The sequence below is a fragment of the Halichoerus grypus genome, chromosome X, assembly GCF_964656455.1.
Source record: "Halichoerus grypus chromosome X, mHalGry1.hap1.1, whole genome shotgun sequence".
Taxonomy (NCBI): Eukaryota; Metazoa; Chordata; class Mammalia; order Carnivora; family Phocidae; genus Halichoerus; species Halichoerus grypus.
The window spans coordinates 104711023-104725579 of NC_135727.1; the positions used below are offsets into that span (position 1 = coordinate 104711023).

General features: G+C 33.2%; 1 protein-coding gene across 9 annotated transcripts in view; it reads left to right on the top strand.

Moving 5' to 3' along the window:
• The window catches only part of DMD (dystrophin), a 2185421-nt gene that overhangs the window by 984424 nt on the left and 1186440 nt on the right, over positions 1 to 14557 (top strand). For all 9 annotated transcript variants that reach the window (XM_078064107.1, XM_078064109.1, XM_078064106.1 and 6 more), the window contains 2 exons: positions 9766 to 9888; positions 12269 to 12406. In XM_078064107.1, coding sequence (XP_077920233.1) covers positions 9766 to 9888; positions 12269 to 12406 — 261 coding nt within the window. The remainder of the gene's footprint in view (positions 1 to 9765; positions 9889 to 12268; positions 12407 to 14557) is intronic.

The window sequence follows — 14557 nt, forward strand, 5'->3', positions numbered from 1 at the left end:
AATGGGGGGAGACAATATGTCTCAACTCTTTCGGTTTTAGGGCTTCTGAACATGGTGGTGTAGCAGGGTGCTGATGAGGAAGATACTGTCAGGAAAAGAAGATAACAGGAAACAGATGCATAGAGGGCAGAAATAAGCTGACTACTTAGTGCTGTTCCTTATGGCAGCTCTACTCCTCTCCATCTTCTGAGAAGCCAAATTGGAGAGGGGAGTCTGCGTTTTGGGAGAGATGGTAGTTGATGTAGATCTTAAAGGATTAATGAAGGAATGGTTGGGAAAAGGGACCAATATGAATGATCTCTTACCAACAATGTAGTATTTCAGGTCATAATGTTTGGTTCTGTGGTACCTGTATTGCTAGCTAAGGTGTGATGAATTCAAGGAGCTTACTGTTTAATTGTGGAGCGAGATATGTTCATGGATATTGGGCCAAGAATGAGTGTATGCTGAGTGAATTTACCAGCCACTCTAGCAACATAGAAGAGGTAGCAATTCAGGATAACCTATGAAAAAGCTCAAAGTGTATGGAGTGTTCAGTGGAGAGTACATTCAGTTTACTTACGAAATGTAGAGCATGGAGTGTGAAGCTTAGTTGTGGATGATAAGAATGAAGAGGATGATTAGACACAGTGTGGAGAGGTCATGACAACCAGACAAATAGTTTATGCTTAATTCAGTAGGCAATGAGGAGTTCTTAATGTTTTTTGTTTTGTTTTGTTTTGTTTTGTTTTGTTTTCAGTGCACTGTTGAAAGGTTAGTCCAATAGTGGTTGGGAAGAGAATTCAACTGAATAATAACAGGAAGTAGGGAAACCAATTAGGAAGCCATGGTGATAGTCTAGATGAGAAACACTGAGTACCTCAAATAAAGGGGTATCTCTGGGAACAAAAAGGAAGCGATAGTGTAGAGCAGTGACTTTCAAAACTTTCTGTACTTGGAGGAATTGTTAAAACACAGATTGCTGTCTATCACCTGCCCCCACTGCCCACAGAGATTATCATTCAATAGGCCTTGAGTGTGGCCTGATATTTGCATGTCTAAGAAGTTTCTAGGTGATATCGATGCTAATGATCTGGGATCCACTTTGAGAACCAGTGGTCTACAGACATTAAGAACTAACCTAGACTTAAATTATTACATGCGAGGGCCAAAAAGATGGTGAGCTGAAAAATGGCTCAGAATTCAAGACTCATTGAGTATGAAAGTCTACGTATGAGTTTCAAGAATAAAATATGCATCAAGATATATTTATCACATTATAATAATTTCAAAATAATGTTGACTAAACAGATTTTATCTAGCTATGTCCTATTAATATAGGTAATTACTTTGTTACAAGATATTATAAAACTTATATGTATAATTTGCCTATTTAAATTGTCTTCATTTCTATGGAGCTGAAATGTTAAATTATTGGCCCTGCAATTGGTACCAACCAAAGGAAAGGTGAACTTGTTTTCTATGTCTTCAATTCTTTATTAAGATTTATGTGCTATTGAGAAAAAAAAGAGTTATGTGCCGTTAGATATTTTATACCCTGTATCCTTTAATTTCCATAATGGGCCTTAAAATTGCTTTTAAAATTCATGTAAGCAGTTTCTCTATATGTATTTAGTGTAATTATCACATGAGATTTGGACAGTCTGGCATCATATGTGTAAATATTCATAGTTTTGTTGCTATTATAATTACAGTGTCAAGTTTTTAACCTCCAATCAGTGTTAGCAGATGGAAAAGTAATTGTTCTTTGGATCAGAGACTTTTCAAACACACACACACACACACACACACACACACACAGTTATGAGAAAGCCAGTGAGTTTCCCATTTAATATAGAATATATCAGGGGAAACAAAAAACCCTATATGGTTGGGTCTAATCTATCTTAAATAGTGGCTTTATATGTGAAAAGTAATGTATAAATACGTTAACGATAGCTTAGACAAATGTTTTGGCTTTCCTAAACATCAGTGGGTAATAAATAATACCTCTTATAAATATGACCTAGAATGTCAAAATGAGATTTATTGGATTTGAAAATTTTAAGTAATACCTAATCTTCAGTAATCAACTTTATCAATACAAATATATTGATCTTTTTCCACTTTGTAGTCTCTTTCTAATTTAACACCTCCTCGGATAGAAGAGAACATGGCCCATTAATTGGTATGGTTATTCTTGTTTGCATATGTGTGTGTTCGTATGTGTACACACATATATAGTAATACATGTGTATTGTTGTACACGTGCACATACACATACACACACTTTTTAATAAAATTTTCTACAAAGAAATTATAACAGAAAACATAAATAAAAACTTTGGTAAAGTTCCACAGGAATTGCATAATTTGTAGGGTACTAAAAATGTAACAATTACAGTTAATATCCTCAAATAATATTAACAAATTAATATCCAAGCCATGTAATACTATACCTGCTAATTTTATTTCGCTGAAATAAATAAGAAATGAGCCTCGCAACAGAATTCCTATATTAACAACTTCTCACATTTGTAGCTTGCTATCCCTTTATCAAGGTTAATTCTGTTGAAAATTTAGTAACAAATCCTTCTTACAATCATTTAAAATGTTTTCAAAGTAAATGTTAATCCAGTTTGGTGAGCAATGTCATTTGCTAGAACTAACTGGGTCTTATTAGCATGATATTTAAATACGTAAAGCTATTTGGTGATTCCTGATTGTTATCCTTTAAGAAGGAAAACTATTCCTCTGATCAGTCATCATCGGAAGCAAAAGTAATCATTCCTCGGACCAGGGACTTTCAGATATTTACAGGGGACTATGAGAGCCAGTGGGTTGCCCATGTTCTCACAGTTAGCGTGGTTATAAAAATGTCAGATCCTGGTTCATTGCTTTGTCTACTCCAGCATGCTGAAACCCAGCATACTTTATTACCTCTGTTTATATTATCAGGTATTTATTGTCGGTGTATTATATGTTAATATAAACATGTCTAATTTCACCTAAAAAAAACAATGATTTCAGTGCACTTCTTTGTATTAAAAACAAAAAGAATTGAACAAAAAAGCAGAAATGAGAGAGGAAAGGAGAAAGGGAAGGAGAAAGAAGGAAGAAAAGAGAAAAGAAAAAACACACAGTTGTCCAAAGTGTTGTATTTTTGCTTTTAATTCATTTGTCTCCCTCATATATTTTTACAGTGCAGTCCTTTCTTCTCCTATTTCAGCTGCTACTTCTGAACTCATTTAATCATGAGGTAAAGAAATATTCCAAGTTATATTTAAAAAGAAGCAGGCAGTGGGCTGATTCTTGAACCACCAATATATCTTAACCAATCAATATATTTTCTATCTAATTCTGAAAAGTATGACCATGAGATTAATCTCATCAATTCAAAAGCTGATGTACTGGGTAACATCCTTTAATTAACACCACAAGGTTGAGAAGTTACCTCACTTTCACATTCTCATCCTCAAAGCATCAAAGATAAACCAGTACCTTAGCTAACTAGTAAGAGAATCCAGCCAATATAATGTCAGTCTTCTGAGTCAATTAAATTTCTTAAATTTAATTTCTCATGTTTTTTTGGAGTTTGCTCTTATGAATTTAAAATAAGTGAGTGAATGAATCTATAAACTATGTGATTATCTTCATTCTAGATAGGTCTTTCTAATACGCGTATTTTTCTTTGTAAGTTTTCTTTCCTCTCCAGATATTTGGATTTGAAATAACTCTTCATATCATATCAGTACTATGTCTTTTCTGTATTACAGGATGTTACTGGTCCTTGAAACTTTATTCCTTTTGGTTTCCATGAATTATTTTATTTTTTATACCGACATTGTAATGATAAATAAATTTTCAAAGCTGCAGAGTGGAAAGAGGAGACTGATTGATTTGAAGCATTTTTAAACCAATCTATAGCACTCAGATTATTTATTTGCAATTTAGATATTAGTGTAATTTGAATGTAGTGGCCATTTATCACAATTATTGAGAGTACATAGTCCATATGAACAAATGTTTACTTTGCTGTCTGTGTAAACACAGTCATTATTATGTTAGTATATCTATGCACGTTAGAAGTAATATTTAACTAAAAGTAAGGTTACAATTTAAAAATTATAAAGTGTATCTGAGTAATTTGAATGCTTCCAATTTACAGTGAATCCATTTGTAATTAATTTTACCTTTTTCAGTATGTTATTGTTTGTTAACTTGTTATATAAGTCACCTTTAATGCTAAGACTTTAACAAAGCCTTAAATTTCATTAATCCTAAATCATACAGCAAAGCACAATTAATAGCTGTTAAGCAAACTGAAACATTAAAAAATCAAGGAAAACAAAGTGTTGTCTTTCTCAGTTTCTCTGTCTCTTCTTTCTTTTGTGTCCATTTATCTGTTTATTAAACTTTCGTATGTTTTACTTTATTTGTATTTTGTATGACTACACAGTCATGTTAAAGCTGTTAAGATGAAAAGGTAAGTAAAAAATTAAATTGTGCAGAACCTATGCCTGGTTTATATTCTTCCCTACCATATTATAATCTTTGTTTGATTATTTTCTGTGTATTCTAAACCTATCTTGTGTACATTGTCTAACTTTGTGTAATTTAATTGTGATTCTAGTTCTTCTGTGGTCATATATTTTCTTTGAATTCAATAGAAGTAATTTACGTAATAATTAAGATGATTTATCCACATTGCTTTCAATCTTTAAGTAATTTATCATAATTCTGAGTTTAAAAAACCGGCATTATATACTTTATATGTTTTAGACTTCGGTGACTCACGAGTAAGCTATTAAATTATGGAAGCTTGCTTATTATGCATTTCTTTGATAAACTTGTATAATAATTCTAAATTACAAAACAACAAAGACCAAGTATTGATATATAAAAAAAATTGGTTAGAGAAGTGCCTGCCGTATTAGAATTGTTATGACCTAATGGTAAACCAGTCAACTCTTAAGGAAGCATCTAAATTTTCCCAACTCCTTGTATCTGAACAGAGTATTAATCACACAGATGTCAAATGGCTGGTCTGATCCGGTCAATAGTATAGCCAAAATAATTGGGTTGAGTACTTATGGTTATTTCCATTACAAAATTGGTCACTGGTTAATTCGATTAATATATTGGATGTTCTAAAACTAGTAGTTGGTATAGTAAGTACCTTTTCTATACAAAAAAAAAAAAAACAGAAGTTATATTTGCTATGGAAAATAGAGTACATAAGATATATTCTGAACTTCAGGGATTAAAAAATCTACTGGTGAGACAAAGCATAAAATGTTGAAAGTGAAATAACATTACATTCAAATATGTAAGAGATATTGAAGTACAATGTAGGGTACTGTACACATTAAATGAGGAATAGAGACTCCTGATAGATCATGTGGAACCCATTCCCATAAGTTTTCCTATCCCCAGAAGGCTTCTGGAAAATTCCTCTCAGAGAACATATCTGAATGCAAGTGAATAAGATGGACATTGTAAGAATTGTCTAAATCCACTAAAATTTATTGACTAAAACATTAGCATCTTGATTCTCATTAGTAAGACATTACTCTTGTGATAGATTTCAAACTAATAATGAGCTATTTGTTCTTTTCAAAGTCATAATAATAATAATTACTACTGATCTGTACTGTCTGAAAAGGTAGCCACGAACCACATACCGCTGTTGAGCATTTGAAATGTGGCTACTCCAAATTAAGATGTGTAAAATACATAGTGGTTTTTGAAGTCTTAATAGGAGAAAGTGAATGTAAAGTATCTTCTTAATTTTATTTCAATTATAGGCTTATATGATATTTGGGGAAATTAGGTAAATAAAATATATTATTACAATTAATTTCATCTGTTTCTTTTTACTTTTTAGTATGGCATCTAGAATATTTAAAATTACATATATGACTTGCATTGTATTTCTATTTAGCTGCATTGCTATGGACAAAACCCTTTGAATTCAGAGGAGAGAATTCACTATAAGTTGATAAAATTTTAGGGAAGTATTCATGTGAAAAGTGTGTTATTCCTAACATATCCTAATACATCATCATCCTGCCTCTGCTTGTATATTTTCAGCAATGGGAAACTCACTCCTTTAAAATTAGTGCTTTTAAGAAAGAAAAAAAATATGGCACTAATCAGTTGTTCCTGTATTAAACTAAAATTGAGGCTCCAAGTAATTTCTACCCATTGATTCAAGTTATTCACTTTGCAACCACACAGAATAATTCAAATCCCTAATCTGTATAATGGCCTCTTAAACAAATGCAGAGTAATCCTTGATCAGGAAATCCAGACCCTACATATACTACTAATAAAAATCTAAGTTTGCATTATCTTGCTTGATTAATTAGTAAATCATTTTGTAGTAGTATTTCCTAAAAGCTATTTGTATCTGCTTATATTGTTTTTGTACTTTGTGGTATCACTGTTACTAGCATTTGGCCAATCAGGTCTTTTCAATTTTATACAACAAAAATTGGGTTATTTAAAATTCTAGACCATTCAAGAGTTCCTTGAAATGTTTATGCTACTACCCCATGATTAGTCATTCATTTACTTAGTTTGTCGGGCAATATTCATTTATGAGTGCCTACTATGTACCAAGAATGACTCCAGGTTGAACAAGACTTGATAAATACCTTATCTTCATGGGGTGTTCATGGAACTCATCCTTCTCATTGCATGTCTTTTTGCATGCTTTTTGTGTCTCCAAATATTTCCTGATGAAAATACTGCACAGAGCAGAACAAATACAAAGCCCTTTGGCATCTTCTTTGAAACTACCCTCTGCATTGATACAGATTAATTAATCAACAAGTTTTGTTGTTCAGAATGACACAGTGTTACCAAACTGAGTCTCAGTTTCTCCATGCTCACCTTTGGAATTTAATGATTTTGTCAGTTACCTTGGTAAAATAGAAATGCTCTGTCAACAAGCATTTATTTTATCCTTCATTAACCATATGTTTTCAAAAGAGGATCTTTTAACGGAGTCAATGGATGGGTACGATTTTGAGAGGAGACCGAATCAATACTCGTCGAGCATTTATCGTATGTCATATGGATACATAGGATTTGGGGAGAAAATGATAACCCATATTTATTGAGCATTTATTGTGTCTCAGACAGCATTCTAACTACATTTGATCCTCATAACAACCCTATGAGGTAGATATCCTTCTTATCTTCATGTTACAAATAAAGAAACTGGAGCTCAAGGAGGACACATAACTTGTCCAAGGTCCCCCAGCTACTAAATGGTGGAGCCCAGATTCAGTCTTGGCATTCTCATGCAGGAGCATAGGCTCTTCACCAGAAGATTAAAAAAAACATTCTAAGGGCCAAGAAGGAGGGAAGTACCCAGAGTTCACCAATAGGCCTGTAAGAAAGCTTGATATTAAGAGCACTTAAATAAGGCTAGAAAGGTCCTTGGGGCAATATTAGGGGAAGTCTTGACTATCATGCTGGAGTTTAGACTTCATTCTACTTACACTTCTTGAATAGAGAAATAACTTAATGAAAGCCATGTTTTTGGAACATATTGAACTGATCACAGTGCACAGGATGGAACTGGTCATGTGAGAAGGAGATTATACCCCTGTAAGGAGGTTATTGCCTTAACTCCTGTGTAAGGACTACAAGAGATGATATCTCTGGGAATAAAAAGCAAGTAGATCATGGTGAATGAATTCACAATTATTTTATTTGATTAGATATTAGAGTGAAGTGTTGAAAAATAACATGACTCACACTTTAAGCCTAGATGACTGAGGAAAAAAAAGTTCTTCTATTTACAGAACTAGGGAAGTTGGTGTTGCAAGCAGCTTGGGGGGAAAGATAAGGAGCTCATTTCTAGACATGTTGAACTCTAAGTGAGGAATCAGCTGGCTATTGGAAAGTCTATGTTGAATTCAAAAATTCAGCTTAAGATGAATATCTGGGAGATACTGTGAAAGTTATAGTTAAATTTGGGAAGATAATACAATGCATTAGGCAAGGAGTATTGAGAAAGATGCTTGGAGGCCCAAGTTCTGAGCCTTTGAAACTACACCCTGTATTTGATTATGGGGAGAGAGGGTGAGCTAGAGAGGTAGCATGCGTAGAAGTAAAATAGATAAGTCTGTCTGCAAATGGACCCATGTTATTTTGATACCCAAGCACTCAATAAAAATTATTTTAAAAATACCTATTGTTGTATTTTCACATAATTATGTAGAACAATGCAGTTGCTCTAATTAAATATTAGCAAATGTGAACAATTCAATAACACAAAATAGTATCAAATTAAGATTGTTTAGTTATGATTCAAAAAGTTGTTCATCTTTTTGCATTTATAATACTTTGAGAAATATGTTTTAAAAGTGTAGAGGTATGTTTATAATACAGCGGTGGAAACATCCCTTAAGCATATTTACAATACTCCCATTCTGTACTGGTTCAAGAACCAACTATGACATTTCAAATTGCAAATGTTCATTAGGATTTAAAAATAATACTGAAAATAAGTCACTTTTTAAAAAAGAGCCCATAAATCCTTTCTGGTGTGTGTAAAAGTGCCTGACAGATAAGTGTCTATTTGCGTTGTGTGTGCGAATCACATTCTCGTTAATATCATTTGATTATTCACTTTTTCATGAGTAGATATTTGGTTTTTCCTTGAACACTTATCTTTATTGTCCTCTAGGAGATGCTGTTTAATAAAGAAAGAGTAAGATTATGACTGGGAATGTGATGGGGAACAGTAGGTGGGGACCAGACTTGATGCATGCCGTCTTCCTGGCATAAAACACCAGGGGTCGTTCCTGAATTGGTTTTACAAATGGGCAAACGTTTAGCTCTGTAAGAAAATAAGATTTCTTTATGTCATCTATGAGTTTTCAGAAGCTATCAGGTATAAAATATTTTTTAGTGTTTTAATGCAAAGAAATTGAATACAGGGTAAAGATCAATAGCATATTTATTTTATTAACTGTTTGAACTTTGATAATTAAATCTTGCCTACTCTTTTGAATATATATTTAATTTCCAATGTATTTCTAATCATCACTCCTCTTCAAGTGGTTTCTTTAGAAAAAAGGGGCTTTAAAGTTTTTTGAGACTATGGTCAATATGAATTTCAAAATCAAAGAAACTGTGATGTTTGTAAAGTTGAAAAATATATATTCAGATTTTTTATGTGAAATATTCTGGGTTCATTCATTTGAATTTTTTGTGCTACCAAAGAAAATATTCCTAAGGCAAGCTCATGGCATTGTTTGTCTTATGAGAGCGTGCCTGTCAAATTTTCCATGCTAAAAATGTCATTTAAAATATTGGAGCAGATTGCCATGTAGTTTTTCTGAGGGTAAGGAGACAATTCTGCTTTTCTACCTGAGGTTACTGTTACTTGGTGAATGAGGCAATTTCTGATAAGACATATTTACACAAATGGTATTTATATCAGAATATTTTAAATAAGATCAAATTCAACTTTAGAATATGAACAATTAGCTCAAATATATGGAAATGAACTTTTGTTGAAAAAACAGAATGACAAATTGCATTATCTTGCATGTATGTTCAGCTCTGATGATGTTAAATGTTTGTCTTTATTTGCATCCTCAGGTACTTTCCCAGTTGTATTTCAAAGCCTTCATAAAATATAATATGGAAACATAATGCATGTCATTATTTTAGCAACAGGAGGTTGAACAAATGTAATTTTGGGGGTTTATGTTTCTAATAAAAAGTAATTTTGATTTAAATTAGCACTATCTTTTTTTTTAGGCCTCCATTCCTTTGAAGGAATTGGAGCAGTTTAACTCAGATATACAAAAATTGCTTGAACCACTGGAGGCTGAAATTCAGCAGGGGGTGAATCTGAAAGAGGAAGACTTCAATAAAGATATGGTAAATTGGTTGTGATAAAAGTATGAATGACCTAGGAGTGGAAATGAATAAATATTTGGAAAGAAATTAGATAACTCAAGTCTCCAACTAAGTTCTTGGTGCATACCTTGCACATTTTGTGATTCTAATGATTTATTACAAATGCAAAGTATTCTGGTTGAATGTTTATTATGAATGCCAGATTACTGTGGTATGGTCACATAGGAGCACTTGCAGATCCTAATAAGTATTTCCACAGTTTTGCTTTGACCTGTACTATTTTCAAACTCAGAGGACAAAATGTAATGGAGGGAAAAGAGTTAAATTAGAAAATAAATTGGAAACTTAATAAGAAACTCAGCCATCAAGGATGGATGGTGGTTTGTGTCAGTCATGATTTTGGTAATATAACGTTTATTTCAGAGGGAGGGTATTAGACACAATATAAAAATTATTTATTAAAGTTTACCACAAAGTGGTTTTCACAAAAAGTTGATGAAATAGTACAATAGATGTCTAAAATATGTATAAATTCATGCTGCTTATTTCATGGGAGTAAAGAAATCTAACCATGTGGGCTGTTCCCAAACTCATAACATTCTCCTTCAACCCTGATTAATTTCAAAATGTCTCTTACATTTCTCTCTGGCTTGAATATTTCTGCATCACACCTCTTTTCACTGACTTTTTTTTCCTTCCACGTCCTTGTCACAATTTCCTTTTCCCTCTTCCACAGCCATCACCAATATGGCATTCTTAACTTCTACATATATCATGCTTGAGATTTCTCAGACATGTATCAATGTTAGGAACTTCTCAGACAATGCTTTAAAATGACATTAAAAGGCAATATATGAATTTTAGATAGTAGGCATGTGAAGAAATAGGAAAACTATTTTCCACCAATCTTAGTTCGCACTGGTCTCAATTCTGAATTCCTAGAGCTGCCTGAATCAGTCGGTACTCCCCATGTATGGGGTTTGGTGGCTTTGCCAACTCCGCTCAGCAAAAGAAAGCCAAGAAGAGGCTTTCCAAGATGCTGAGGTACAGCTACCTCTCCTTCATGTCAAAGAAGAAACCAGAGGGCGCTGAGGTGAAAAAGAGTACTGTTTACCTCGGGCTGTTCACCAACTCTGCCCTATGGCTAGCCCTTACCTGCTGTGGGAGAAGAAGTGAAGCAGGTTTTTTTTGTTGTTGTTGTTTATTTTTTGTCCTCAGCCCCAGCAAAGGAAAGACTAAAAGGGAAAGACTTTTTAAAATAAATAAGGTCTTTCACAGATTATAAACATATGTCCGTGTTATATTATTTTATTACACTAGTAATTGACAAATCTCAGATAAAATGCCGTTCCTCTGAAAAAATAAATAATTCTTCAGTTGCGTATAGCAGTTTAAATATGCACTGCAGATTTAGATAGGTAGCATTTGAGTACTATGGATGATTACACACAAATACACATACATGTGACTTTAAAAAATTGTCTAATATTTGTTATTCTTAGCTCATTAGAGTACCTTGAGTACCACTGCAGGGTGAACCTCCTCAAAAGAAAGTTTTCATATACTGAGTTGAAAGAAAGATAGGAAACTAGAAGTGAAAAATCAAATGGTCATATATGCTACCATATTAGACTGGCACTTATTCAAATAGTTTTCTTTCAAAGTAAATGAAAATATTATTCTTGGAGTTTAAAAACTAAATGCATACCAAAAATAATTTTCAAGGAATTTTCCTAATCTATATTTTAATACTTACTGGATTGCATTTATTTAAAAACAACATGCATATCTGATGTATTTTTAGAAACTAGTTGCAATATTCGGCAGCGATTGAACACATCATTTTTTAATAATGCCCTAATATTTGTACTAAATTTGGACATACAGGTTATTTAAAGTAGGTGACTAGAAATTAGTGTACATTTAAAATATGTTCACTTAGGAGTGAGTGTGTTAAAATGTTAAGAATCGTTGCCATCTGACATGCATCCACATCCATATTTTACATGGGTTAGGTTACATTATAGATGACACGTTTAGTTCACTTCTCCAAACTAATTTCAGGAAATCTACCAAAAATCAAAGCCAGAAGAATGCTTCACACCAATTGGTACCTTGTCTGAAATGACGTAGTACCTTACAACCTTATCTTCCTACAAATGCCCCCCATCAGGTGTATTGTTTTGAATTGGTTGGCGTCCTTCCTAGATCCTTCTTTTCAAAGCTCAAGTAAACCATATAAAAGCAAAACTATGAGCATAGTATCTTAGAATAACTTTCCTGGAAAGTCTTAAATTGGATTTTTGTGTGCGTTTAAATAACATGTTTTATTATCTCTTTTTTAACGATGTACAGCTTTTTAAAAACCAAAATGAAGACTGTACTTGTTGTTTTTAATCAGAGTGAAGACAATGAGGGTACTGTAAAAGAATTGTTGCAAAGAGGAGACAACTTACAACAAAGAATCACAGATGAGAGAAAGCGAGAGGAAATAAAGATAAAACAACAGCTGTTACAGACAAAACATAATGCTCTCAAGGTATTAGAGCTAAAATTATAATATACCTTGCCTGTGGTTTTTTTTTTTTCATATGTAGGGTAAACTATATTGTGCATAAATAAAATCTGCTTAAGAGTCTTAATCACCAGAAAATACATTTTTTTTCCTGTTCAGTGTGTGTGCTTTATTTAACATTTTTGAGTGGTGTCTTTGATTTTGAAAGAAGTGTTGCTTAAAAAATTGTTTTTTTTTTTTTTTTTGGCTGAGACAAGTTTTTCTGAGTAGTGCTTGGAAAATATTACAATGCATTATTCATTGTGTTTATACATTTAATTTTCTGATATAGTTATTTTTACATTACTTTTACGTCTGTCTTGAATGACCTGCTTAACCGCCAGAATAACCAATTCATATTTTTGTGGGTTTTCTGCTGCCTATATTTTATTGATTTTATCTAAAGTAGGTCCAGTTCTGGTAATCTAATATTTGTTTAATAAGGCCTGGGATTCTACTTAATTTTTTTTTCAATTAACTTCATTTCGCCTTTAAGAGAGTCACTCGTTGCAACTAACTAAGCGTCTAGAGAGTCTAATTTCATTTATAAAGGAATCCTCAAAAATAATGTCCTTGAAGAAGAACTGGCACTCTCGTATGAACCAGCGGTAGCGTATAGCCTCAAGCACCCATGTGACTCATCTGGATGTGTGCAGAAAGGACAGAATAGTGTTGGTTTTTCTATAATAATATTTAGGAAGTTCTTGACATGACACTGGACTTGTGAAGAGTTTTGTGAAATAACCTTTTATTTTTTTAATGTGCTTTTCAATATCCCCTATTGGCATGCATGGCTGATTTTCTATTACTGTTAATTGCCGAACTTTTCATTGTAAATCACTCTTGTAGAGCTATATAGTTATGCGGGTAGATCCACCTAGTAGGTGGATGAAGTCTGCTTTCTGTATGCAAATAAGAGTATAAAACCTTTCCCCATATAGTCAGACAACCAAATAAACACTGCTGAGAATGTAATTACACAATATTGTGCCCGCAAGGAATCCACAAGGAAAGTCTAATTGGCCAGCAGGTGTTCTGAAGGTAACTGCTGATAAATATAGTAAATAGAAAAGGCCTCTTTCTTGAGGGAGTGCAAGAGCAAGCCATAATGTGCTCAGAAAATCAGAAAGCTCTGTAATTCACACATTTCCAACTGTGACCAGGCTTTCCAAAGCATCGATAGTGGTCATATGATGATATGTGTCCTACTGCACAGCAGTGTTTAATGGTTATCTGGCATATCTCTAAAGAAATCTATATAATGTCTCTAAATATCTTTACACATTATGCATCACCTTGTGCTTAGGGAATGAAAGGAGTTTGAGATTTTATGACCACAAGCCCTTTCTCTTGGTGAAGATGTGAGTTGTGTCACGAATAAGACATGGCTCAGCGCTCATTCACGTGGCTTTATCCTGGTACCTTTGAAAAAAGCAGCATTCCATCTGGCTCATCCCAGGAATTTATTACCTCCACAGGAGGTTTAGAAATTCAACTAAAAATGTAAACTGCAGTGAATTTTACATCCTCAATTTTGAACAAAATGAGAATGAAATTTAGATCATTCTTGCAAATAAATGTTAAAAGTGATTATGAAAATCTGCTCCACTTGCCAAACTAATCTACACCACCAAATTCAGTAACTATATTAACCTGCCAAGTGGCTGCAGTTCTAGTCCTTATGAAATATTTCAAAGAAGGTCAGAACTTTTCCAAAGCAATGAATATTTCAGCAGTTCTTTGATTTTCCTTATTTTCTTTTGCTCCAGTTAAATCTGTACGTGAAACCCTAATTACTAATGTTCCGAAGAAATGAAAGCTGTATTCTGAACTCTTACGTTCCCTTGTGTTATCATAAAATGGCATTACAACAAATTCTATTGATCGGGGAAGACATTGGGTGTGCTTGTAAGGAGCAAGATGATAAATTGCCCCCTTTTGTTGATTTATTAAGCAGTTGCCCTTATTTATCTCATCATGTTGATTGGAAACCATGCACTTCCCTTTTCTTTTTAAACTAATTCATCATTTTGCATTTGGAACACGATTTGATATAATAAGAAAAAGTTGGCCATGGAAGCCTGAAAAGAAAGAGCATTTTTATAATAGTTGTCATTTTCATGTACACTCACAGAT